General features: G+C 36.0%; 5 protein-coding genes across 5 annotated transcripts; 3 read left to right on the forward strand and 2 right to left on the reverse strand.

Annotated features, from left to right (window-relative positions):
• The first annotated feature begins 858 nt into the window (after window positions 1-858).
• On the forward strand, window positions 859-2982 carry LOC145215242 (ankyrin repeat domain-containing protein 66-like). The gene is made up of 4 exons (XM_080083927.1): window positions 859-1377; window positions 1570-1697; window positions 1762-1851; window positions 1989-2982. The coding sequence occupies exons 1-4, from the start codon at window positions 1207-1209 to the stop codon at window positions 2152-2154; spliced, it is 555 nt and encodes a 184-aa protein (XP_079940053.1). The 5' UTR covers window positions 859-1206; the 3' UTR covers window positions 2155-2982.
• On the reverse strand, window positions 2714-13364 carry LOC145215226 (complement component 1 Q subcomponent-binding protein, mitochondrial-like). Its single transcript, XM_080083909.1, has 7 exons — window positions 13173-13364; window positions 11840-12015; window positions 9685-9829; window positions 9273-9342; window positions 8994-9102; window positions 7807-7901; window positions 2714-2992 (listed from the first exon to the last, which is right to left on the reverse strand). The coding sequence occupies exons 1-7, from the start codon at window positions 13250-13252 to the stop codon at window positions 2843-2845; spliced, it is 825 nt and encodes a 274-aa protein (XP_079940035.1). The 5' UTR covers window positions 13253-13364; the 3' UTR covers window positions 2714-2842.
• Window positions 13365-14820: 1456 nt separating this feature from the next.
• LOC145229763 (uncharacterized) lies at window positions 14821-18834 on the forward strand. The gene is made up of 8 exons (XM_080095092.1): window positions 14821-15081; window positions 16026-16153; window positions 16293-16459; window positions 16621-16723; window positions 16824-16924; window positions 17223-17417; window positions 18027-18148; window positions 18229-18834. Exons 1-8 carry the CDS (start codon window positions 15015-15017, stop codon window positions 18654-18656), a joined length of 1311 nt encoding a protein of 436 aa, XP_079951218.1. The 5' UTR covers window positions 14821-15014; the 3' UTR covers window positions 18657-18834.
• Window positions 18835-19122: 288 nt separating this feature from the next.
• Window positions 19123-23884, forward strand: LOC145235186 (retinaldehyde-binding protein 1-like). Its single transcript, XM_080099571.1, has 10 exons — window positions 19123-19208; window positions 19419-19529; window positions 19701-19777; window positions 19974-20113; window positions 20393-20508; window positions 20569-20631; window positions 21051-21209; window positions 21276-21386; window positions 21561-21689; window positions 23783-23884. Exons 1-10 carry the CDS (start codon window positions 19197-19199, stop codon window positions 23804-23806), a joined length of 942 nt encoding a protein of 313 aa, XP_079955697.1. The 5' UTR covers window positions 19123-19196; the 3' UTR covers window positions 23807-23884.
• A 221-nt stretch (window positions 23885-24105) lies between these two features.
• On the reverse strand, window positions 24106-26338 carry LOC145235202 (uncharacterized). The gene is made up of 3 exons (XM_080099572.1): window positions 26155-26338; window positions 25886-25942; window positions 24106-25153 (listed from the first exon to the last, which is right to left on the reverse strand). The coding sequence occupies exons 1-3, from the start codon at window positions 26200-26202 to the stop codon at window positions 24650-24652; spliced, it is 609 nt and encodes a 202-aa protein (XP_079955698.1). The 5' UTR covers window positions 26203-26338; the 3' UTR covers window positions 24106-24649.
• Between the last annotated feature and the right edge of the window lie 790 nt (window positions 26339-27128).

Here is a 27128-nt window from a genome sequence, read left to right on the forward strand (position 1 = left end):
TATGAAATACAGGAATGCGAAAACTAAGATTGGTGCGTCAATCGCGAAGGGCAAGTACAATTGCAACTGTCCGCGGACGTAAAAATATCGAGCATTACGAAAATGTCTAGTCAAAATAACGGACTATTTTCGAATTGATGCTGCTAAGAACTACTTGTCATGACGTCCACATAAGCTCCGTTCGAACGCGTTTCAGACACACCGAATTGTATAATTTTAAACGTGCAAATCTACAAGTTTAAATTTAAAACAAACTTAAGTTGGTTGGCTTAAAATTAGGCCTACCATACGTCCTCTTTTTGGAGGACATGTCCTCCTTTTTAACAAAAACCAAGTTGTCCTCCGAGGACATGCAAAGTTCCCAAATGTCCTCCTTTTTAAAGAATTTCTGATTTATCAAATATATTTGTGACAATTATGACTTTGAAAACAACTAAGTATACATCTTCAGCTTATTTTTTAAAGAATACAGGTGCTTTTTTTGAAAATACAAGCGTGTTGTGATAAACATTAAACACCAATTTCTGAGGCTTTTATTTTTTGGAGTTCCTTAAATTATTTTTTCATGTTCTTTTCAACAATTTGTCCTCCTTTTAGGGGACTATAATTTGAAAAACCGAAAAAAAATCTAGTTGTCCAAGTCTGACCAAAGAAGTCCTGATATCGATTATTAGGTTATCTACGAAGGAAGTGTTCTGAAAATGTTGTAAGTGAAATATGTGAAACAGGGCAAAACAAATGCCTACATACGCAACTGACAACATATAAAACGTACCTTTTAACTTTCTGTACTGTTGCGTACCATTTTTATGTCCGGTTTCAAAATAAATACAAAGTGAGTGTAGCCTACATATTTAGCCTATATATAGGCCAGCCTAACCTGTAGGGCCTACAGTGTAGGCTATTCTCCTATACCTGCCGGCACAATCGCCTAATTTTTTGACGTCATGTTAATCGTTTCTTTTTAACTTAATGTTCTGGATCGTTTTAAATACGCGTAACTATAACCAAAGGGCGACATGGCATTTTTTGTCGACCGAACGTCACATTCTGTAAGAGTAATTTGAAGGGTAGTTGATAGCTACTTTTGAGGGGAGCGTTAGGATTACCTGCGGTTTAACTCATGGCGTGTGAAAGCCGACATCCCAGGACTTAAAGTACTGTCGCGCAGGTTAAATACTTTCGGTGGATAAAACGAGTGAAAATATGTCGCTCTTGCACGAAATCGCTGCCTCTGGTGACATCGAGCGATTGGAAGATTTACTTGATCAAAAAAATTTCAACAGAGACGAAAAAGATGATGACTGGGGTGGTCGAACCCCTCTAATGTGGGCAGTCATTGGCGGTCATTTCAGATCTGTGAAAATTCTTCTTGAGGTATTGACGTCTCAAATTTTCGTATAGCCTACCTGTCGGCTACCCTTTTCGGCACTGAACGCCATACCATTGGCTAATTGCCACTATAAACCTACTCAAACAGAAAAGGGCCGAATTAAATAAAAAAAACGTCATGATTGACATTATTTTCAAAAGTTACGATACTTGATGTTGTTACTATCCTTTATTCAGCAAGAAGCAAACCCCAATTTACACAATGAAGAAGGCAAAACAGCCGCACACTTTGCTGCTGAAAGTGGCCGGGCCGATATTCTCAGACTACTGATCGAAAACGGGTGTGACGAAACTGTGACAGATAGGTAGTTAACCCACGCGTGTGTCTAAGGTGGCCTATCAATAACAAAAAAATGCGTTTGAATGTAGGCATGGATCTCGACCTATGGATGAAGCGCTTTTATACGGTAATCTTCAATGTGCAGAACTGCTTAGTCAAACTATGCAAGGTCAAATCAAGTAAGTAGGGGTTCTTACGTTCACACACAAATTAGCTTTCTGTAATTGACTACCGTGAACTGCTAGGAATATGCTTAAACAAATTATCAGAGATCCTTGGGACAGGTTTCGTATCTTCTAATTATTTATCGTTTCAGTCGACGTAAACGCCCCAGCGATTGGCTCGATCATTTTAACGACAACAAGTCAGATGCTGGAATAAAACATCTTAAGAAACAACGTTCCATGTTTTTGTCGACCACATATCGAGAACACGAAGAACGAAAGCGGCGGAGATCCGGCGGAAGCAAACAAAAAAGATGATGCAATATTAACCACACTAGGCTACTCAATTAATATTAACTTATGATATGTGTTAAAGACTTTAATTTCCATTGCCTAGCAAACATGGACATTTCAGTGCGATTGTTTCGTACACCTACTGCACTGGTTCTCATTTAGTTTCAAATGATATCAGCTTTTTTTTCAACCATTGGGCAAGGTTTGTAGTACAAAAAAAAAGTTTTTGTGTTTTACACACAGACGTTGTTTTCACCATAGCCTAAGCGTTTTTCCTGGCACCAAAACGTATTTTTTGCTTCAAGAGTGCATTATAACCATGTTTCGGGAGTGTAGCGCTTCGCGTGGTGTAGTGAAAGTTCAGTTAGGATGTGATTTATGATGTTTTGGCAGTGGTGTCAAGTACACATGTTTCCTTTTGGTTTTAATCACGTAACTTTGCTTGTCGCGCTTTGTGGTTACTTAGTGGGTAAGTATGTAAGATTACCCCACACAAATGTACATGCGAGTATCTCGTCAACCCCACAGCAGACGTATACCAATTGCAGCAAAGATCTTAAGAACTGAAAATGGCAACGAAACGTACAAACAAAAATCAAATTGTTGTATTGGCATCATCACAACGTTGTGAAGAGAGCAGCTTAGGCTAAATCAGGTATTTCCAAACAAGGTATTTCTTTATTGTTTACATCTAACCATGTTCCACTTTCGATCATTTGCAACTTACAAACTTGTAAAGTTTGTCTAATGATTTGACATATTCACGATTTTCCAGGGCAGTTGCTACTTGAATAATATCTTCACCAAAATCTTTACTAATTCCACGGTCTGATAAAAAGTTACTCAAGGATTCGTACATATCCTGCAAATTATAATGAATAACTAGAAGGGTGGCTTAGCACATATTTCTCTTGCACATACACTATAACCTATTTTGAAACATTAATATATTTCCTACACTTATTTTATATTGGGTGCCATATCATCCACTGTCTTTTATAACCTTGGTTGTTTCTGCAAGCAGAAACTCATGGGTCCCCCACACATGCAAAGTTGTAAATAATGCATTTCAATAGTTAACAATGAGAAAGTTTGGTATTGTAAGGTCAAACACAGTGATCTGTACTGCACATAAATAAATACGCTATAAGGAGTACAAACTATTTAAACTCATTCCATTAATGCATTTTTGAAAGTTTTTTATTTTATGGTCTATCTGAAAAAAAGTGTTGAATAGTGAGAAAATAGGCTAAAACACAATAATCAGCTCCTATTAATGGTGAATTGCACTTGACTGTAGGGGGTTAGTGGAGTAAATGATAGAGCTAGAGGGTTGAACACAACAATCAACACCTATACATGGTACATTCTACAAGCTGTCCAAATTTCATTTATTCAGTCATTGTTTAAAAAATTGAACCATTTTGGGGGGCTAGTGGGGTAAATATTGGGGCAACAGGGTGAAACACAACATTCTACACCTATAAATGACACACTCTACACCAGTGGTTCTCAACCTTTTTGCCTTTGCGGACCCCTTTTGGTACTGTCAAGCTTATCGCGGACCCTTTGAAGGTTTTGGTATTTTTTGTCCTTTTTTATTAACAAGCAACCCAAAAAAGGTGCAGAATATACCAACCATGTTTGGTCCAGGACCAAAATTTCAATCACTTTGACTGGGCTGTGACATCGGAACTCAATAATAAAGAGCCATTACATTGTGATGTGACGTTGTTTGCCACTGAAAATTTACCTCTGTTGCATCACAATGGGGTTAAAATGTCACAATGCATTTTGGTTTATCACCTATGAAGAACGATTTTAAACAAGTTTTATGCTATTTTAAAATGCTGAGACATATTTTTGAAATAGCGCTTTATCAATATCATTGTCTGCAAAATTAGGAAGTTGTCGCGGACCCCCTTCGTGTAATTCAGACATTGTTTAAAAATTAAACCATTTTGGGGGGCTTGTGGGGTAAATGATGGGACAACAGGGTAAAACACATTCTACACCTATAAATGGCCCATTTTGGGGGGCTAGTGGGGGGACAGTGTTGAACATAACAAACAACAACTATTAGTAGCACAAGCGAGGTTTCCTAGAGTCGTGGAACATACATTCTCACACCAACACGATGAACGTTAAAACGGACGTTCTAATGCCGATAACTTATCGGTCGCTTTTGCACCATTGAGCCAGGTGTTATCACACGACCATTGGTGCGCATTGCGTTTTTTCTACCGCCTTTTTTGTGTGTGTTTCGCCGCCCTTTTCGCTTTATAATAACATGTGTTTGCAATGTATGTCATTACCCTGATGAAGGTGTTTCGTATGGGACATCGAAACGTTGGCACAGTAGAATAAAAAACTGCCGGAAGAGCTGAAAATTTTGTTGATAGTAGCACACTCGTCCGAATTTCATCCAATTCGGACAATGTTTAAAAAATTCACCCTTTTTATGGGGCAAGAGGGGTAAATATTGGGGCTACAGGGTTAAACACAAAAATTGACACCTATAAATGACAAATTCTACAAGCTGTCCGAATTTCATATAATTCCGACACCGTTTCAAAAACTGACCCATTTTAGGGGTTAGTGGGGTTCAACACCCAAAAGTATGAAATATGAAATCACAATGACCCAATCAACAGTCATGTAAAATTTTATCCAAATCAGACAATGTTTAAAATTCTGACCACTAGAGGTGCTCTAAGCAACATTCGTCAATGCTTCTGATGTCATAAGGCTGTTACTACCAGGGAGTCGAACCGCTTGTCATATGGGTTCAGGTTCGGTTCGGGTTCACTTCGTTTTGTTTTTAAGGGTTCGGGTTCGATTCAGATTTTTAAAAAATGTTCATTTTCGGGTTCGGGTTTTGTTCCGGTTTGGGCAAATTATCCGGTCCAAACCGGTTTGCGGTTTTTGAACCGGTTCAAATTTTCATTCGTTTCGATTTAATTCTACCCATCATCTACTTGGCCTTATCAAACTCCAAAATAATTTTGACCGTGCACTGTTATTTTTGACACGCCCTATAAGTGTTATCTAACGTGTTTTTCAGTGCGCTGTTTTGAAAAAAAATCACAAAATATAAAACGGACTGAATTGTTTTCTGGTTCAGTTCCGGTTCGGGTCCAACTCCAAACAAAAAATAGGGTTCAACTCCGGTTCGGGTGTTTTGAAAATCGTCATTAGCGGTTCGGGTTTAATGAAATTAACCGCTCAAACCGGTTTGCGGGTTCGGGTTCAGTTCCGGTTCGACTCCCTGGTTACTACCCCTCTAACTAGCATGTGCAAAAATGCCCACCAAGTATTGCACAAACACAAGTAGCATATGTTCTGTTGCCTTTATTATACCATTCCACCACAGAATCTTTCATTTGTGGTGCGCAGCAACATACAAAAACATTTTACACTTTGGGGGGCTGGCGGGGTAAATACTGGGGTTATCATGTTAAACAAAGCAGATGGCACATCTGCATAACTATATCTACCATCTGTGATAGTTTCGTCCAAATTCACTAAAGATTTCATGCCAAAAGTACATGGACAAACTTGAAGGTGGAAAAAAGAAAAAAAAAGAAAAAAACTGAGTGAAATCAAGATGCGTCCCCTTCAGGGAAGGGGACCCATAATTATTGATTATGATCAGTATTGGATCCAGTAAAAAGGTTCACTGCAATCACAACAGAAATAATTTTAATATTTTATGTACACCAATACAAACATAAACTAGAAGGGAGCACATTTTGCACATTCACTGTAACCTAGTTTGAAATGCTGATATATTCCCTACACTTAATTCATAATGGGTCCCCCATATTAGCCAACTTCTTTTATAACCTTAGTTGTTTCTGCAGGCAGAAGCTCATAGTTACCTACACATCCAAAACTAAAAATAATACTTTAATCATAAACATTACTGCCAAGGTAGTGGTGTATATAGAATACATCGTGTAGACATTTCGACAATCTCTGTTGTCATCATCAGTACATGTTTTCAATCAAGCTGTAGAATACGGTATATAAAGCACTAAGGGAAATTTTGGACGCAAACCAAGACCGCGTGAGACTGTTGTTTCTCGAATCGCTTTTTATTCAAAGGCATGAACCCGAGCTCAACATCGACACAGTTTCCATGCCCTTGCGTCTGTTCAACACCTGACCCCTATCTCCGGTTCTTATCTTTTCGTCTACGCCACCTTTCTAACGCCATTTCCCCTGTTATCGTCTGTGACGTCACTTCACACATCTGGCTTTTCCCTTTTTCCCTTAGTGCTTTATATACCGTGTTCTACAGCTTGATTGAAAACATGTACTGATGATGACAACAGAGATTGTCGAAACGTCTACACGATGTATTCTATATACACCACTACCTTGGCAGTAATGTTTATGATTAAACTACTTTTCAAGTCCGTGTATAGTGTTCCTAAAAATAATACATTTCAAGAGATAACCATGAGAAAGCTTGGTGTTGTAAGCTAAAACACAGTAATCAGTACTGGGCCTAAATAATAATCATGCTATCAAAAGTACAAACTAAACAAATTTGTTTCAATTCAGACATTGTTTGAAGTTGTTCTATTGAATGTTCTATTTTAGAAGAAAGGATGATACACAACAATCAACATCTATAAATAATAAATTCTACAAGCAATCTAAATTAATTCAATTTCAACATTATTTAAAAAAATTCACCCATTTTAGAGGGCTTAGGTCAGGGGTTCCCAACTAGGGGTACTCGTACCCCTTGGGGGTACGAGATTGAACATCAAGGGGTACGAAGATCCTTGGGCCAAAGAGCACCATTTCAAAAAGATTTTACAGTACAGTTTTATTTTGGAATTGTAAATGATATTATTACTGTCTTTGCTTTGAAAAAAAAAACCAATTATCTACAAATAATTGTTTCAAAACAAGCCTCATTGTCTCATAACAATGCAACAAATATCTCACTGAGAAGTGACAAACAAAATAACTGAGATTTAATTTCTTTTTTGATTTTTGCATTTTTGTGTGAAATACCGCTTTAACGTTTAATTGAGCTATAAGATCAATTTGATTTAGCAATATATATCTGAAAAAATCCATCAGAAATTTTTGGGGGGTCAAAGAAGGCTCTGACCTGACAAAGGGGTACGAGCAGCAAAAAAGGTTGGGAACCCCTGGCTTAGGTGGTAAATGTAGGGGCTACAGGGTTGAACAGAACAAATGACATATAAATGGCATATTCTCCAAGCTATCCAATTTTTAGCGAATTCCAACATTGTTTGAAAAACTCGTTTATTTGAGGGGGCTAGTGGGGTAACTTATGGGATTCTACACCCAAACTAAAAAAATATGAAACCACAAAATTTTGACCACTAGATGCATTTTGCAACCAATATGGCATTTTCTACAAGCTATCCAAATTTCAGTCCATTCCAACAATGTTTAAAAAATCATCCATTTTAGGGGGTTAGTGGGATAAATACTGGGGTTATCAAGACAAATGAAGTGGAGTGCACATTTACATAACTATATCTACGATATGTGTAAGTTTCATTCAAATGCATCAAACATTTCATGGCAAATCAGGTCGGACAACTTCGAGAAGAAAAAAATCAAATCAATAAAAATCATTGTTTGTAAATATCCTAGAGTTAAAGTTTGCCTAAATCATACTCATACCTCATCGATGTTCTCAGTTTCTATTGAGTAAGTCTGCTCAGTGATTTCTCCACAATGAACTGTTACAGCGCGAATGTTGAAAGCTTTAGAATCTTCTGTAAACAAATAATTTTACTTGATATACATAAAAATAGATTAAATCAAACACAGTGACCGATATTTTGCTTTAACAATCATGCTAAATGAACAATTGTTTCAGCCATTTTATGGGGCTAGTGGGATAAATGATTGGGCTACAAGGTGAAACACAACAATAAAACATAATACAGACGAATCCAGTTAATCGATTCATCCATTTGCCAAGGACATTTGATGCGATTAAAGTACACGTCGTTAACAAAAGTGCTCATTTTCACTTCCCCAGCTAAAACAAAGTTGCAGTGACGCTTAACTATGGCAACGGAGCAGCGATTTCTCTCTTTTGTTGCTGAGAATTAAAAAAAAGTACTCTGAAGTCAAAATCAGATTTATTACTCTCAGCGCAATACATGACATCATGCTTCCTAACTGTGTTGGCTATGGTGCAATCACCCAAGTGTGTTGAAGAAACAGTAGAAACGCACACACATTCTTTATTTGGCACACGCGCAACAGTTCGCTTGATTTTTGCTTTCTCTTGCAGTCAGGTTTATTTGAAAAGATGTGTTACATCGCATCGTAGCTAAGGGGCCCAACATTTAAATTTGGGAACTTCCCTATGATGACGGTTTATGACGTTTTAGTTTTGCTTTTCCGCAGTTTCCCTTATAAATGTGCTAGGCCTCTCGCTTAATATACAAGTGCTAGGTGCATATTTGTAAGCAAGCCCAAACCCTAGCGGGGTAAACACTGGGGTTATCAGGACAAACAAAGTGGGATGCACATCTACATAACTATATCTACCATCTGTGTAAGTTTCAGCCAAACTAATCAAACATTTGATGGCAAAACAAGTCGGACAAACTTTGGGAAGAAAATACCCATTTTAGGGGGCTAGTGGGGTAAATACTGTGGTTATCAACAAAAACAAAGTGGGATGCACATCTACATAACTATATTTACAAAGAAAAAAAAAGTAAAATCAATAGATTTGTCCTTCAGAAAGTACACTAATAATGAAAATGTCTTCCCAAAAAGGTAACAAAAGCAGAAAGCATTCTTTCTGACACAGAAATCCCAAAGTTACAATGTCGGATCACAGAACTGACCATTTTCATCCTCCATTTCTGGATCAGGGAAAAAGCAATCCAACGTCACTGTATCTTGTGATGATGGCTTGGTAACTTCAACAAAAAAATCAGGTCGAGAAATAATTTCCTAAAAAAATTGTGTCAGGATTGGATACAAGCATGAACAACAAGTACACTGCAATTTTAGTTTTTTACACATATCATACTTGTACATACAGATAATACAAATATTTACTAACAATCAAATGGATTTTTAACAAAAATATACAGTATATATTGCACAGAACTTCCACTTACCTCATTTGCATCAGGTTCATAACTATCTGCAGGAGGGACTGATGCATTTACATTAAAAGAAACCTTTAATCTAAATCAAACAGTTCCAACGTAAGACAAACATTAAAAGCAATGAAACGCTTGCTTAAAAACCTAGGTGTCAAAAAAACCTTTGCTTAAAAACCCAGGTTTTTTAAGGAAAGTAACTGTTAACTAGTACAGAACATAACCCTGCATGGAGCGATCAAACCTAATAGGAAATGGTATTTTTTTGAGCAGTGTTTCTTAAGACATGGAGGAAGTTTGATTTCATTAACAGCCAAGACAAAACAATGTGAGAAAATATTGAGTATCCAGATCACTATTTTGTATCCAGATCACTACAAAAATACATGTAACAAGTGCCTGACAAACCCATACATAATACACTCACTTATCCCCCTCTACATGTTTTTTCATAATGCATTTTGTTCCATCAATGTTTAGTTTCCAATCTCCACTAATTACGGGAATCTCAAGCATGTTTGCTTTCTCATCTGTTACTTCAGTTTTTAAAAGTTCTATAAATCTTTGATCACCTGAAAGTAATTAATTTTATTACAATCATACAAACAGTTTTTAAAAAAAAACAATGGAGTAAATAAATGTTACTGTCATTGTTTATTTCAGAATTGTCTAAACAAGAAATTCACGGTGGTTTTTAAAGAAAATTTGCAATTCTCAATGTTGGGAGCAAATTTGTTCATGGAAACCGACAACCAGGGAAGTGCTGTTATTTGACTGGTCAATCAAGTGCGGTTATTGAAATATCAAACACTATTTTAAAATCAATTCAATTGTCAATTTTATAAGGGTAGAATTGTGGTTGTTGTAGGAGATAAAACATTTTTAGTTGCCACCAGTAAAGAAAATAGTCTGGCATACTTTTGTATCAACAACGTGTTTGAGGAGGCAACATGGATGTAAATAGTATGTTGATCTGAAATAAATGCCCCAAAAACTTGGAGCACTCCTAGTTTAAATCTAATATAAGTTAAGGGTGATGGAAACTTTATTTTGACACTAGCTTTAAAAGATCATCTAACAAACAGATGCATGTAGGAGATATGTCAATACACTTACAGCACAAAAATAAACATAATTCCTAGCACAGTATCTTTTGGTGAACCATGAAGTAGGTAACCCGATTAATAATTACTTGGTTTACTTCATGATTTCTATGTAGTATAGGGTAAATTGTATAAATTTAGCTCACTTTGCCAGTTGGAAATACAGAAGGTGTTTACTTGCACATGAATGATTTAATGCAAGGGTTTTCATTTGTAATTTGATTTAAAAGTTATTGTCAGATATTTGATTTAAAATTGTTCTGAAATACAATTTTGTCAATTAATAAGTGTACATTACAAGCCAAGTAGACATGGGGATAAGAAAATGTTTGCATCATATGTCACATTTTTCTATACTCATAGTTAGATCTTGGTCAAAGTTAGACATCTTGAACTACATAGAATATTATAAGATAAATCATTGATGGAATGAGGACCTGTTTTGAGGTTTTTCATAGTAAAAAGGTAAACTAAATATTTCTTACTTCTTAAACAAATTTACATGAAGGGATACATTAATATTTTTTTACGTTTGGACTTTTATAACAAGGTTCATATGAAAGTTTACCAATTTTTGATGCCCTGACATGGTTGCTAATTTCCAATGTCACACTGCTTATTTTCCAATGTTACACTATACTTATCTCAAACAAGTAATTGTTCATTTAGCAAATCTATGCCAGTTATTATTGTAAATCATATAATTTAAAAAATACTTTTGGGGTGACTGTTGATCATCAGCACTGATACCTATTTCATGTGCACTATCTGAACCGGTATGGGACCAAATACAGATACATTTTACTGGCTTTAGCCTGTAATTTCTGTCACAAAGTGGCTATAAGCAAGGAACTTATTAACTAAAAAATTCAAAACATTTTATTGCAGAAAGTTATTGCACCAAATTCCAGATTTGTGTTGAGCTTGATACACGTTGATACAAGACATAACTTGAACCAATATGCAATTTTGATGTTATACAATGGTCAAGGCGAGAGGGTGTCGCACATCCCTGTACTCTACACCAGTGTTGTAAATTGTCCAACTATGTGATGAACCATGTCATGCATAACTTTCAGTCTTACCCATCAATCACCTCACACAAGCCTTTCAGCTTGCAACTTGGCTGGCTGCACTGGAGTATGTTGGCACTGCCAAACACATTTGTGACACTTTGTAAACAAAGAAAATCCCTCAAAGCAGTATATATACATAATGTCACAATATAATATGATCGAGAAAGAAACTCTATTCTATAATATCTATGTAAGTCCTTTCCTTCTTTAGTAGTATACACCCACTACTTTATTTTACAGTGGGACCTACAAATTTCTAATGTTTTTTTGTGCAATTGCTTTTTTCGTTTTTTCAAACTATCAATCTATTTATTAAAGGACAAAAATAAGTGACATAATAAAAACAGAAGAAAGGTGTGAAGCCCTTTGGGAACAAGAGTAGAAACAATAATATTCTGTTTACCTTCACTGTGAAATCCTCCACAGTTGCATGTGAAAGATGGAAAACAAGTTTTGCCATTAAAAAATCTGGATGCTGATGGTGCAAGATACCACAGTGACCTCTGGAAGTTTTGGCCAAACAATGAGGTATTAATTGATGTTGAAATACCAGAGTGAGCAAAGAGTGTGCTGTCATTTCTGTAGAATAAGAAGAGGTGTTTTACAAGTTATGTGATTTATATCATATATTAAAGGCATTAGTATTTAGTCCATTATCTTAGCAAGTCGCCCACACACCAATTGTTTAGCACAGCTATATACTTACAGTTACCTGTTCCTAGGTTTAATCAAACCATTTTGAAATATCATGATTGTTTGAGGGTAACACTACATTGTGAATTGCAGGTAAAATTGCTGATAGTTGGCCCTATTAAGATTGGATGAGGTGTTATAATAATATAACAAAAACCTGTCACTGTCCAAAAGGGATTCAGAAATTGCCAGCAAACATATTGGGCATAAAATACTAGCGCCGAAAAGTGCAGAATTGCAGGACAGCCAGTAGATGGATGTTTTTCATGTATGTATGCACAATACATAATAGCTTTAGACTTCAGTTATATTTTAAACCTCACTCCAACCCAAATGGCACTATGTCACCGTCACCGGTTACTAGAGTTCCTTCTCGAGAAATCTCGAAAAAATCGAGACTCGATTCTCGCGAAATAAATAAAAATTTCTCGAGAAAAATTACGTCACGTATCTTAAACAAAAAATAAATGCGACACCTCTTGTTACGTGTATTTTTCGTTTCAACTCGCCTCTAGAGCGGACTGGACACATAACTTTCTTATTTTGCTTCCAAAACAGCGATTTTTAGCGTGCGTTGCCTCCAAACTTTCACCTTTCCCAGGCAGTAGTCACGCCTGGTTGCGTTAAATCTATAACAGTCGCTTCGTTTTTTGCTCGTTTGATAGCGAATCACTACTTACGATCACTACTAGAAGCGAAAAAACGTACAATCGGAATTTTTTTTGTTTGTTTTTGTTAGAAAATCGGCTTAAATAAAAATTTCGAGACTCTCGAGTTTCTCGAGAAATGGATTTTTAATTTCTCGTTTCTCGAGAAACGAAAAAGTCGAGAAATAGAGGAACCCTACCGGTTACTCAATATTTAGAATTCAGCTGTTTCTGTGTGTCCCCGCAATTCACCGTTTTAGTGTAACTGTCATCACTGTTTTCCAGGCACTCAACTACTACATCATGTAATTTGACTAGATATTCAAAGAAATAAAAGTTTTAGAAAAACATTAAATATTTACACTTCATTCATCTGAAAATGATCACAAAACTTACCTCGAAGCAGTTTTAGCAAAAGCTTGGCAAACTTTAACGCACTTGGACCAACTTTTGGCGAACGTTAAAGACATGTTCATCAATGATGTGTCACTTGAATGTTTCCAATTTTTTAGGATGCGTTCTTTGGCCAAGAATTGCTAATTTAAACGAATATACCAGTACCACCTAAACACATACGTACAACGTAAAAAGTAAAACCTGTTTTAAACGCATTTTTATATTTCCTATGCTAAAAAGGGGGCCTTAAACAAACACATACAATGTAAAAAGTAAAACCTGTTTTAAACACATTTTAACATTTCCTATGCTAAAAAAGTGGGCCTTAAACACTACGGGGGAAATTCCGAATTCTTTCTGTGCGCTTCCGCGCACGTGCGCTTAATGAGTAAAATAACGCTACCGGTGTGGTTCTTGAAAAAGTTCAAATTAGTGCTCTATGGTTCAAGCATTGAATACCGTACTAAACGTTTTGAAGGCCAACTGAAACAAGTTCTACCAACTGAAACAACTGTTTTTGTTTTGGGTATGTAAAAAATGCCAGTAAAAACATGGGCTAAAACAGAGGTTCTCAAAGTGTTTTTTTTTTTAATTCCTCGCTTGCAAACAAAAATATCGCCAATTCTTCCACAACAAAAATTACAAAAGGACTCAGCAATTATTCTTACCATAAACCCAAATTGCTGTAACAGCACCATAAACGCCTATGCTCTGTTGCGCCACCTACCAGAAGTTCTCAGGTCGGGCCAAAGGTGAAGCTCAGTGTTAGTAGCTCTAGCCATTTTATAAGTGGCCCGACAATCAGGGTAACCAACTAAAAAAATAGAATTATCAGGATTGCCAAATCATTGAATAAATTTTCACTGATTTTAAAGTGGCCTGGATTTTTGACTGGCTTGTAGGCACGTGCATATACTTTGCCTAATGGTTAATCCAGCACTGGGGTTCAGTTTATAATTGTTTTGTTTTTAGGGATGCGGGTTCGGTTCAGTTTTTTTAAAATGTATATTTTCGGGTTCGGGTTTTGTTCCGGTTTGGGCAAATTATCCGTTTTTGAACCGGTTTTATTGTTCATTCGTTTAAATTTAATTCTACCCATCATCTACCTGGTCTTTAAACTCAAAAAAGTTTTGACCGCTTCAGTCCGTTGTTTTTGAAAAAAAATCACGAAACATAAAACAGATTATCTTGAGGACTCGCGGTCCGAAAATCTAAACTTTTTTTTCAGACAATGAAAGCCTATAAGCAGTAGGCTAGCCCTTTTTACCATTTACCTTAGCAAGATGGGTACCGCGGACCACAATTTGAACCGCTTACATTTAAAACGACGTTTTTTAACCACAGCTTTATATCCCCAATTCCCCACTGCCACAAGTTTCCTCCCAGGTATAAAAAACTCCTCCATTAGTGAGCCAAGTGGTCCCCGTTTGAAAAACGCTGGGCAAAAATCTGCAGTTATAAAACATAACTTTAAATGTTAGCTCAAGCCAAATATGGGGAAAACATAGACATTTTTAATTGTCGTAGACATTTTTATATTTTAATTGTCGTAGACATTTACTTTATAAAAACTATAAAAAAAATACTGGGAAAGTCGACAATTTTGTGCCCAAGAAGCAAAACTTACTTGTACGTCAATGATTTTTTTGTGAATGACAACCCCACGTCAACACACTTCCATGTTCGATTGTATTAAAGGTTTCTCCGTATCCTGTTGCCAAAGTAACGTCACTGCAGCACATATTCTATTGGTAACAACTTTGTAAATGCTTTGAAGAAAAGTGTCCTGAACGTAGATGCTCGATTTCAATCGTTAGCTCACAGCGAACAAATCTTGCAAAAATGTTTGGTCGATTTTGTGAAACCGGGCTGTTGATAATGGTGGCCTTTTTAAACACAGGTCTACAAGGTAAGAATTGTGAACTGCTTTATTAATAAGGGTTTAGCTTAATAGCCGGCATAGTAGCTGAATTACCTATGCTAAATTGAACGCTGTGCTTATATTGATAGCTAGGTACAACAAATCACATGTCAAGTGGGTAAGTACTAGAGATGTACCGAATCGGCTAATTTTAGGTTTGACCGAAACCGAATATTCGGCAGTTTTGCCGAATCTGGGGTGCTAAAAAACGATAATGCTTAAAATACCATAGTTATGGCGTAGATTGAAAGATTTTGTAGTACCTCATTGAGCAGAAACGACACGTTTCACGCTCTAAATTTGTGTTTATAAAAGATTCGGTTTCAGCCAAATCACAACAAATTATTCGGCCGAAACCAAATCTTTGTAAAATGGCTCGAAATTGGGTCGAATAAATTCGGCAAACCAAATATTCGGTAGCCTACATGCCTATAGTAATAACATTCTTATGCACTGATGGACGACGTAAAGAACGCAGTTGTTTTTTAACATGAAAAATTTTTAGGTTGGTTTTATTGTTATTATTATTATGTAACCTCAGACTTAATCTAATAAACCTAACCGTCAGCGTTTTTTTTCACTGGGTTGATTCCAGGACGCTCCCGGGGACGAATCCCGATCAGGTTTTTTATGTCTGTATGTGGGTCAGGCGCGCCAGACCATTCGGCCAAGTTCCTGCCCCATCGTCAGCATTTTTGACACAAATTGCATTTAAATTGTTTGGGTGCGTCACCTACCAGAAAATTGGCAAATCTGGCTGCTGTGAGTTCTCACGTTAGTTATTTAATTACATAAACGGTAATCTTCGAATACCATGCTGTCTGCTGAAGAGTCTGATATTGTTCGGTTCAAACACTCTCGAATAGGTTAACATATGTATAAGTTGCCCATGTAATATGTCATTTCATAAACACAACAACATATGTATTCAGGATTATGTTCTGCAAATAAGCGCACTGGCAATTCGATGGGGAGATTTTCGGGGCCATTAGATGGACGAGCGGCAGCCTTGACCGGTGAAGTTATAACGGCTGGAGAGGGGGTGATTGGAACAGCTTCAGTAAGTTTAACCTTGATGCATCATCAATTAAAATTTATATTCACAACGACTTATATTTACGCGGAATTTCTACATAACGCCAAAACTTGAGCATATGTTTGAAACTATCTTAGAAACTTACGTAAATTTATCTGCGTAGAGCAACACAACTTGCGTCGAGTTCAGCGAATTTTCCTGCATGGACGGTCGCACATGTATATCATTGTTAAAAGAGTGCGACAAAGTCAAAGACTGTCCAGATGGAAGCGACGAACATAAGGAATGTGAATACTTTCCGTGCGGAAAGGGAAGGTTTATCAGCAAAAAGTAAGTTTTGTGAGAAACATAATATTATTTACGGAACGTTTAAACCTACATAAACAGCGGGAAATTTTAGGTTGGAAAGGAAAGATATACAATTTCTTTAAAAGCAATCTAAAATACGTAAAATGAATTCAATCACATGTTTTAATATTTCTTTCTTTTAGGTTTACTTGTGACGAGTTTGAAGATTGTCCTGGGGCCACAGATGAAGACCAAGAACATGCAAATTGTTCGGTTGTCGAATGTATCGGTTCCATGTTGACTGTTGTAAGTATATATTGTTTCTTTCCAAAAATATGATAAATTTACAGTTTTACTTGGTCGACTTAATGCGGGCAATTTATAATGTGATCACGTGTTTCTATAGGTGCGTGGAACAAATATATGTGACGGAATAAGCGATTGTCAGGACAAATACAACAGCGATGAATGCAATTGTTCGTTCACGTTTGTTTGCGACAATGAAAAGTACAGGACATTGCAGTTTGTAGTTATTGTGGACTTGTGGTACATGTTAGAGAAGACGTATCAAAAGATATTTCGAATAGCCACCTTTGTTTTTACAACAAATGATTGTACAGTGTTTCATCTACAATCTACACAGAATAGTTGCAAAAACGTTTTTTTACATATTGCAATTAACGACACACATTTTAATATTGCTTAAACTGACTAGTATTTATTTTGCGAATCTGATGCTGTATAGCAAAATTATTTTCCAGGCGCTGCAAGATTAAAAAATTCTCAGTTTTAAACATATTTTTAGATGTATCCACATAAATCAGCGATGCGATGGAGACGATCAATGTGGGGATGAGAGCGATGAAGCGGATTGTCCCAAATTTACGTGTAATAATGGCGATCGCGTTTTAAGTAGCAGATTGTGCGACGGGTTCGATCAATGTGGAGATTCAAGTGATGAATGTGATTGCATCGACACTTTCACGTGCGCTAATGGAAGGTGTGGCATATGGTTACAGTTGAAATAACAACATTAGCGTAAAAACAATGTTTTGTTACCATATACTCCAGATTGATTTATAACTTAAACCATAAACTTAACGATTTGGCGATCAGTGTTGGCTGCTGTGACGTCCCCATTTTTATTGATGCGCTGAGAGTTGCCTGTATATTTGGTATGAGTTGCCATGACGCATGTGGCCATTGTGCTTTCCAGGCCTATATAATCCATTCATAAGTGTTTTTAAAGCCAAAATTTAGGAAAATGTTTTCAATTTATTTTCGGTCGCAAGTTGATCTATTTCGTTGCTCATGCTCATGGCCTAATTTCGACTCCGCGACCACAGGTTGTGCACCACTTGTCAAAACTATCAAATTAAAATTGGAAAACAGGATTGTTTAAACAACTTGAAAAAATTGTTTGTTGGCGTGGCCAACTGAGCTTAAAAAAATATGAACATCTAACTTGCTTGCTGGAATAAGTTAAAATGAGATTCAATAACAACGACAATATAACAGCTAGCTTTCTACCGAAATTCATAAAGATCGAATTAACTGTATGTGCATTCACTTTGATACTATACAACAACATTACAGTTTTAACGTTAAGGTGCGTGTTGCGTCATTTAACTTGTAACGGAGATGACGATTGTGGAGACGGAAGTGACGAATGTTCTTGTCCAAATGCTTTTCATTGTAACAATGGGCGATGCATTCAGAATATATACGTTGGTATGTTAACTATACGGTACAAATAAGTTTGGGTCACTTTTGATATTATGCGACACAGAAAATATACGCACACTATGTAGGTAACGATGTGGATGACTGCGGGGACAATAGCGATGAAGTGCTCCTCACTAAGCAAACAGAAACATCACCGCCAGTTACAACCAAATCAACCACAACAACCATCCGCACCGTCATCATCATTACTTCAACAAACACTTCAACACCCGAAAGCACTTTTACTGACTCTGTCGCCAATTGCAACGATTGTTCTGGGGAAAAAAACACCTCGTCTACTACTAACCCAACGAAACAGTCACAATTTACAACGTCGCCACCGTCATCTGCTAACGAAGTTACAAGTCCAAAGAAGCCGACCGTTACACTGAATAAGCAGCAACCAACACTGGTTGGCTCAACAACACCTACAGGTGGCTGTCGAAGTGAAAAGTCTTCACCCGTGTTCATAGTATCTCAACTTATGTTTATATGTGTACTGGCAGCCTTATAAAGGGGTTTTAATCAATATTTAATGATGGTTTTTAAACAGCCGCGGTTTTCTAACAGCACAACATTTCCGCTTGATTGCTAGTGTATTGCAACGATGTAGATATTTTGACCTGTTTAATACAAAGTAACCGAACTCCGAACGTGCTCATGAATAGTTTGCTGTTCCTTTCAGGAATAAAAACGCTTTTATAAAATTGTTATAAATGTTGAAATGTAATCAAACTTTTTTGTGTGCCACGGTTATGATCTAGGCAGAAACGCTGCGTACAAAGATTTAGTAAAAAATAATTAATATTAAAGCTGCGGCATCCTGTTTTTATGACGTCACACTCTTAATTCCTGCTCACATATAAATCGCAGCTTAACATCGCTTGACTGCACTTCGCAGCATGATAAAAAAATATTGATTTCTTTGGTCCAATCTGAGAAAATGAAATGAAGAATTAGGTCATGTGCTAGAGGATATAGAGGGAGTAAAATGTTCAGATTTAGTTCGACTTGTCATTGACAGTGAAAGGAGCTTGAGAATTACAACTTCACAATGGCATCTGTGGTGAGAACAAAGAAACGAAGTTTTTTTCAAAATTTTTTGCTTGTTAATGAAAAAAATATTTCTAAATAGTACATGTTTTTTGATACTGTTCTAAATCTAATGTTTGTATTAGTTCTTGATAAATTTAAAGATAAATTCGTCAGTATGTTCTATTAAAGAAAAGTTTTATAATTAAATATAAGTATTAAATAGTTTTAGTCCAATTTCTAGACTGGATCATTTCGCAAACTCTCAATCTCGGAACAGACAACTTTTACCCCGAAAGATCACGGACCAGTGGTGGGGAATGATTGGGTTCTGCCCACACATACGGTTAAAAAGGTCAGAATAATATGGGCTCGATATTAGTTGATTTATCTTAAAACATGTTTTAGCAATTTTGGTGACTAGAACATTGACAGAAGAAAATGTGCATGCCGAAAAATAAACGCTCATATTCGTTATCGCGCACTACTTATGGGAGATTTTATAAACTAACACAAAAATATTTAGGCAGAAAAGGAATTGAACGAAACAGAAGAAAAGAAATCGGACGAAGTTATAAAACTACGATCTATCATCAATGCAAAGTAAAATTTTCAACTTAATTTGAGAAACTTGTGTTAACTTAAATCTTTGTAAAAAAGGGTTCTTGGAGTTTATCAGGCTACGGCTTATATACTAGACTGCTGCTTTGATCAGGTTTTAAGGAGTAGGCTACCTATTTTATTAGTTAATTATCACTTAACTCAGAAAATGTAGAGGAAAATTTATATTTTTTTCTAGAGCGGAAAAATCAGAGGAAGATGAGCAAATGATTTCAAAAGCCGTTAAAAAAGAATTTTCATCTCAAGCAGATTCGACAATAGTTCGCTTTCTTAGGGCCAGAAAATTTGATTCAAGTCGAGCGTACGAGCTTATGAGAGGTAAAAATTCAAGACTACCAAAACATGGGACAGAGACTAATGCGACTGTATTTTAAATGGAATTGCAATACAGATTACTCAAATCAATCAAACTTCGCACGTTATTATTAAAAAATGACCGTAAGCTTTTTGAGCATTTCTATATGTAAGCCGTTTGTTATACCAATAAAAGTGGTCAAAGTTACTGAACTTCTTTGATACGCGAAAAATAAATCATGAACAAACCGTAACTACAATATATTTACACAATTTTAATTTGACCACAATTTTCTCCTGTAGGTTACGTAGGTTATCGTCTTAACTACCCAGAAGTGTTCAGTGATGTCACGGCGAATGAAGTCCGTCGCTGGGTAGTGAAAGGTCAGCCAGGAGTTCTTCCGTCACGTGACGCGCATGTAAGTATGGTAGAATAACTTATTATTTTGTTGTAGAAAAGACGTTTGTTTATATTGCAGGGAAGGGCGATTATGTTTTTCCGTTTCGACAACTGGGATCCTGACGAATATCCATTCACGCAGGTGGGAAATTAAATTGTTAGACTTTTTTTTAAAAAAAACGTAGCCTACTAAAAACAGCGCAAAATACTTGGAATAGATTTAGGATTAATCTCCCACGCTAACGTATAAGCTCGTTATTAGATCGAGTTTGTTCGTTAAACAGATTTCATGCTTCAGAAACATATATAGTCTACTTCTGTATTTCTGCATGTAAACTGACAGAAGTTATAAGCATCAAAATACGGAAACTATCTCAAAAACTCCTAATGTATTAATGGTAGCCTATATTTGCGTACCGAACAGAAATCAACGACTGTGTACAGGCAACTTGATCATTGCGTTTCCAACTTAAGAATTTCAAACGTAGCAATGCAAACAAACAGCAACCAATGTTGTGATAATAATTAATATTGTTTACAAATTGTTCTTTCGATTTTTAGGCGGTGAAATCCCTTGTGTTCGTTCTGGAAAAGCTGCTTGAAAGCGAGGAGACGCAGATCAATGGGATTTGTTTGGTGGAAGATTTCAGTGGCTATACTCTATCACAAGTTGCTGCTGTTGGAGTTAACGAATATAAGCAGATGATCGACATGTTGCAGGTAATTTTTTTATGCTGTAATCTTATGGTTATATTTTTTTTACCAATTTTCCCTCGAACTTTTCAGGGGTCCTTTCCGTGTAGATTCAAAGGGATCCATTGCATTAGACAGCCGTGGTTCTTCTCTAAAGCTTTCAACCTCATCAAACCGTTCCTGAAAACTAAAATCTTTGAACGTGTAAGCAAATATTTCCGGTACTCCGATGCCAAAATGTTAAGTAATTTCGAAACAGCAATAAACGAATAAAACCTTTTAAAAATAGTAGGCCTATTTCTGTATGACTCTATAATTTTGCAAGTAGAGTCCAAAAGGCCAATTTGTTTACTTAAAATAACAGATTTTGTGATTCAGATATTTGTGCATGGAGACGAACTCGACACTTTCTTCAACGAGTTTCCGCACGATTTCCTTCCGTCTGACTTAGGTGGGACTGCGCCGCCTTATGACGGAAAAGTAGCGGCAGAAATGTTGTTTGGACCAGTAAGTGTTAACATATCACATCACAAATATTGTCACGTATAGGTTTAAAGATTTAAGTAAAGTGAACAGGGTAAAAAATAAAACTAGCCAGAACAACACGACAACGGATGCTCTTGATTTCATTTATCTCTACGATTAACTGAACGAGCTTGTCATAGAACAGGTTGCAATAATGTGCTCATACAAGTTTTTTAATCATAATGTCACTTCAAAATGATGTGTAGGTCTTGTCCTGTAGGTCATTTGACAAGGGAACAGTGTTGATGTGTTAGCAAGCTTTTTTGAAAAAAAACACACTATTGCACAACGTGACTAAAACTTGATTTAAAAAACTATAGGCCTACTTTAAAAAGGTTTGGCTATTACAACTAGCATAGGGTTGCCATACGTCAGGATTTTCCCTGACATGTCAGGGAATTCATGGCTTAAATTTGCGTCAGGGAGAAATGTTAAAATGTACTTAAAAGTCAGGATTTTAAGAAAAAAATATAGATATACTAAGAAATAAATGCACCAACGGAGAAAATTTCTGGTAGTTAGCTACAACCGCGTTCAAACCATGAACGTAAACTGGGGGCGTCTAACAATACGCGTTAAATGCACAAATCAAAATCCGCGTCTCAAGAAAACACAGCGTTCGATGCTAACGTGGGGACGTGGGAAATTTCATTTGCTTTAACTGTGCACCTATAATGTGCAAGGAACCAACTAACAACAAAAAGTAGAATTTCGTTAGATATAAAAACGTGTTTACAGTGGCATTGTATTTCAAATTTAAAAGGCCTTCTCGGCTCCCAGGGATTTTTTGTGTGAAAATTTGATATTGGTCTGAATGTGTTTTTCAGAGTGGTAAAGGTTGGCGACCTGATATATGTGCTTATTGTTTCAAGGAATGTGAGAGTAGTGAGTTTAGCCTTATAAACTTAACTAAACAGAAGCCTACGCAGAAAGTAAATTGACAAGGATCAGAGTATCGTATCGAACGTTTTCTAGTGTTGCTGTCCGTGTGACTTCCGAATATTCTAAATTTATTCCGGAATACAAGTATTTGGATCGCAAAAAGGTTAACGCAGCGGTTCTCAAACTGGGGTCCGCGGTCCTTTAGGGCTCCGTGAGGCAATTTTGCGGGGACCGCTAAAAGGTGGAAGTAATTCTGTATTCTTATTTGGCGTCAGTTTGTGCAAATGAATAAGTTTAAATCAAAGTGAATATGAGAATCGACCGTCTCCATTGCTAAACAATACGCTTTATTGCATGACAATTAACAAAAATGCAATTGTTCGCGTATAAATTGTGATGTTTAACGTTAAATGTTTTAATGTCAGATTTGGATCTTTGTTTTGCAGAATTTCGCGTGACTAGCTAAAATCCTGAAATTAACTTTCGTTTTTCTGATATACACACCAGGCTTAAGGACCGCAAGCCCTCGAAATAATGGCAAAGGGACCGTTTAGAGCAGTGGTTCTTAACCTTTTTGTAGTCACGGACCCCTTTTATGAATTTTGTAAGTCTGCGGACCCCCAACGCAATTTACCATAAGTCTTTTTATGTTTCACGTTTCTTGCATTATACCCTGTCATGCTTTAGAAGCATTTAAATCCGCCTTCACAGTCCTTTAAAATCAATGACGTTTCTGTATTTTAGTGGCCAACGGATCGAATTGATAATATTTCTGGTATATATAACTTCACAAATCACTTGTCCTATAAAGTCTATTGTCCATGTGTGTTATTATGATGTCACAATAGCGAAAACAATTACAAAAAGCATATGTTCTTTGCCCAATTAAGGTGCGATGAACAGCGTGCACTCGTATGCAGGATTGTAAAAACGGTTGAGAAACTTAAAAATATTCTTCTGTTGGTTAATGATACTTAACATATTTCCCTCCGTGGACCCCCTGAAACCATCTCACGGACCCCTTGGGGGTCCGCGAACCCCAGGTTAACAACCACTGGTTTAGAGAAAATAACGAAAAAGTTTGAGAACCACTGGGTTAACGCAACTGAGATAAATTTTGTCAGGGATTGTGTATCACAAAATATGGCAACCCTAAACTAGCATGATACATGTACACGTATTTTCTATTTCAGGAAGCAGAGGACACCGCTTTGTGAAAACTAAAGAAGAATTTTGTACATAGATGTATGATTGTAATGTGTTGTTTTGTAGTACAATATAACAGAAAGATCACGCTGCTATAGTCATAAAGAAAATAAACTTACTAAAGGTAAAGATGTTTATGAGAATAAAACCATGAATAAAAGTTTTATGATTCAGCAGTATAAAACTTAGTTAATTACAATGAGTCAATGACTTTCACTTTTAAACTACACAATCAAAATTTTTTATACAAATGTAATATTTTTTATTGTGTCTTCATTACTAACTGAAAAAATAATTATAAGTCAATCCATCAAAGAACCAGACAAAAAGTGATATTTGTGAAAAACACAAGAAATACAATTTCGTCTAACAATAGAATAAAATACGGAAAAGCAGAAATATATCTAGCCCAATTATTATGTCGCTTTCCTACATTTTTATTTTTTTCTGCCTGTGCAGCTTATTTCCCACATTTTGGTTAAAAAATAGGTTAATTGTATGCAAAACAAGTGGCACAACAATATGCATGAGAAATATTGCAGTTAAACCTTCAAACAGTTCATGGCAAAAGTGCATGCGACAAAAGTAAAAAAAACAAAACAGAGTAAAATCAAAATATGTATCAGGGAGGGAACACAGAAATATAGTTTTATTTCCAAGTTGTTCTGTTACAGCAGTGACATTTCCTGCAATGCATTACTCCTTCAGTTTAACCAGATGAGGTCAAATTAAAACAGATTTCTTTGTCTAAACTACTAATGTTAAATTGTTCTGAAAGTTAGGTTTATGTCAAGATAAAAATTCTGGGCAAAAAATATTTGCTCAATCAAGGTTAACTTTCATATGAGAATGTTTTATTCAAGATTACTTCGATCGAAATTCTGAATCAGTTTACTTTCAATTGATTTTTTACTTTTTGTGTTATTCTGTTTTTCATCTGGACTAGATTTTTTTTTCTTGTTTTGTATCATAGACACAAGTTTTTGAACGCCAAACCCAATTCCTACCCCTACACCTACAGCTGTGACTCCTACTAAAACAAGACCACCTGTAGCCACTACAGTTGATAAAGCAAGGGCCCCTGATACCGCTACAGTACCAACTGCCCCCCCTGCGGCTACCCCTACCCCAGTAACTGATCCAGCAATTGCCCCTCCAGCAATAGATTCAACAGTTGGTTTTTCATCATTTATTTGCTTCAGTTCCAGATACTTCAGTTGAAGAGCTTGTTTGAAAGTTATTGTAGTAAACATATCACTATCTGGGTCAGCCATGAACTCAGTGACCGCAATTGCTTGAAAATTCTCATGGATTTCTTCAAATTCCTCTATCTTTAATTTATGCCTCACTGAACATTTCTGCAATCAAATAGTATTTAATATCTGGTCTGGAATTAAATCAGAAACAAGAATTCTTAGTTAAATAAGATAGTTAGAAATATAGGTAAAACCGTTCAATTGGGACTGTTTTGTGAATCCCAAACTCTTGCCCATTATTTGTTAAAAAAACAAATCCATATAAACTGGACAAAATAAAATGATTTTTTGATCAAATGGATTATTGAGTTCTATGTGAAAGTTGCTCAGTCCAATGTTTTTTTACTGCTAAGTAATAAAAGACACTTTTATTACTTCCAAGACAGTGTCACTACTGTGTGACCAAAATGAGGCATGTTTTGGAGTGACTGTGTGGTGGAAATCTCTCTATTAAGAAATTATTTTAAAGAAATGTTATAACACATCTCCGTTGCCTTGAAATGAGTTACATAAAAACCTAACTTCCACTGGAGGAATGTAAATTAGCAACTCTGTTGACAACTTATCATGTTTGTGCAGTTTGCATAAATGGGAAAACCAGTCAATCAGGAGTTTCAGGGCAAATCGCTTGGCAACATCGAATGCCGATTAAGTGTTTTGACTGTATAAGGTTTACAAACAAATCACTTCATACAAAATGACAACTACAAATTTGTGTAACAAGGTCAATCATGAAATCAATTTCAAAATATTGACGAGGCAACTTATTTAAACACACGCGCACATGACACAAATTTATCAAAAAATATTGACACACAAACATAAAAAGTTTACCTCATTCATTTGTTTTTCATATTCCCCAATTAATTTCTGCTGTAGCAGTGACATTTTCTGCAAAGAATACTTTTTAAATGGTTTTTAATGGATAAGGTTAAAATGATAGCAAAATGCAATACAAAAAGGTTATAAAAGAGTTTGTTACAGCATAAAACTGTATTAAATTTATTAACCACAGGACAAACATGCAACCTTAAAAACTCAGTCCCTAAGTGCTTTTGGCACAACATTAGGCAAATATTAACATTATTGAAAAAAAAACTCACCAAAATACGTTCTTCTGGGGGATTTTGCAGAAGGCGTTCATTTACCATTTAGTTTATTGGGTCGATAAAAAACAAAAACTTTAAAACAGTTTATTTTCCCTGCAATTTTACCAGCAAGGCAAAGTATTTGTTTGGAAACCAGTGAAGCATGCCAATCAAGTAGTCACATCGGTCACATCATAGATAACTTAATTTACTAGATGCGCAACTCGTCTGCCGACTAAATTTTTAAAAAAATCTCTCGGGTGAATTACTACATAGAACAAGATGTAACTTTTAATGTGTAGTTATGTTATGTTGATGTATTTTTTAAACATTTTTATTTTAACAAATCTAATTTAATTGCCATGAACGCGAATATATTGGTTTTGCCTTCCTTCAGACGTTGCACGCTTGAATGAACAAGTACACATTTCGTGTGCATTGGTAAGAACATACACATATTTTGTCGTCTTGTCGATAGTTTTTTGAGCTGCGACGTTTAGTTTAATAAAAATGTTTTAGTTTTTGGAATTTTCTTGATAATATCATAAAAATGGCAATTAACCTTATTTATGTAGCAAGTTTGGACTTTGAATTCGTTGAATTGGACAATTTGCATTATGTGTACCACCTTGCTACATATATGGATTGCCATTATGCTGTCTGCATTTCTGGCCCCGTAGTCAATACATCCAACTAAGTGGCCTTCCTAGAATACCACTTTTCTTGACTACATGAAAATAATAAATTTAAAAAAACATGAAAAAGTGCATAAATTGCTGCTGTCAACTAACTTTTCATCCACAGAGCATTAACTGCCAATTGGTTGATACCGCATGCACCAGAGCCAATATTTTCAACAATCTACCATACAGTGTTTTTTAGGATTGTGTGATGATATGTCAGTTCAAAAAAATTATGTGTACAATTGCAACTTATGCCTGTACTACTGTAAAGTACGTGATGATGGCAATATAAGAACACCACTGGTT

The sequence above is a fragment of the Phallusia mammillata genome, chromosome 1 (assembly GCF_965637545.1).
Source record: "Phallusia mammillata chromosome 1, kaPhaMamm4.hap1.1, whole genome shotgun sequence".
Lineage (NCBI taxonomy): Eukaryota > Metazoa > Chordata > Ascidiacea > Phlebobranchia > Ascidiidae > Phallusia > Phallusia mammillata.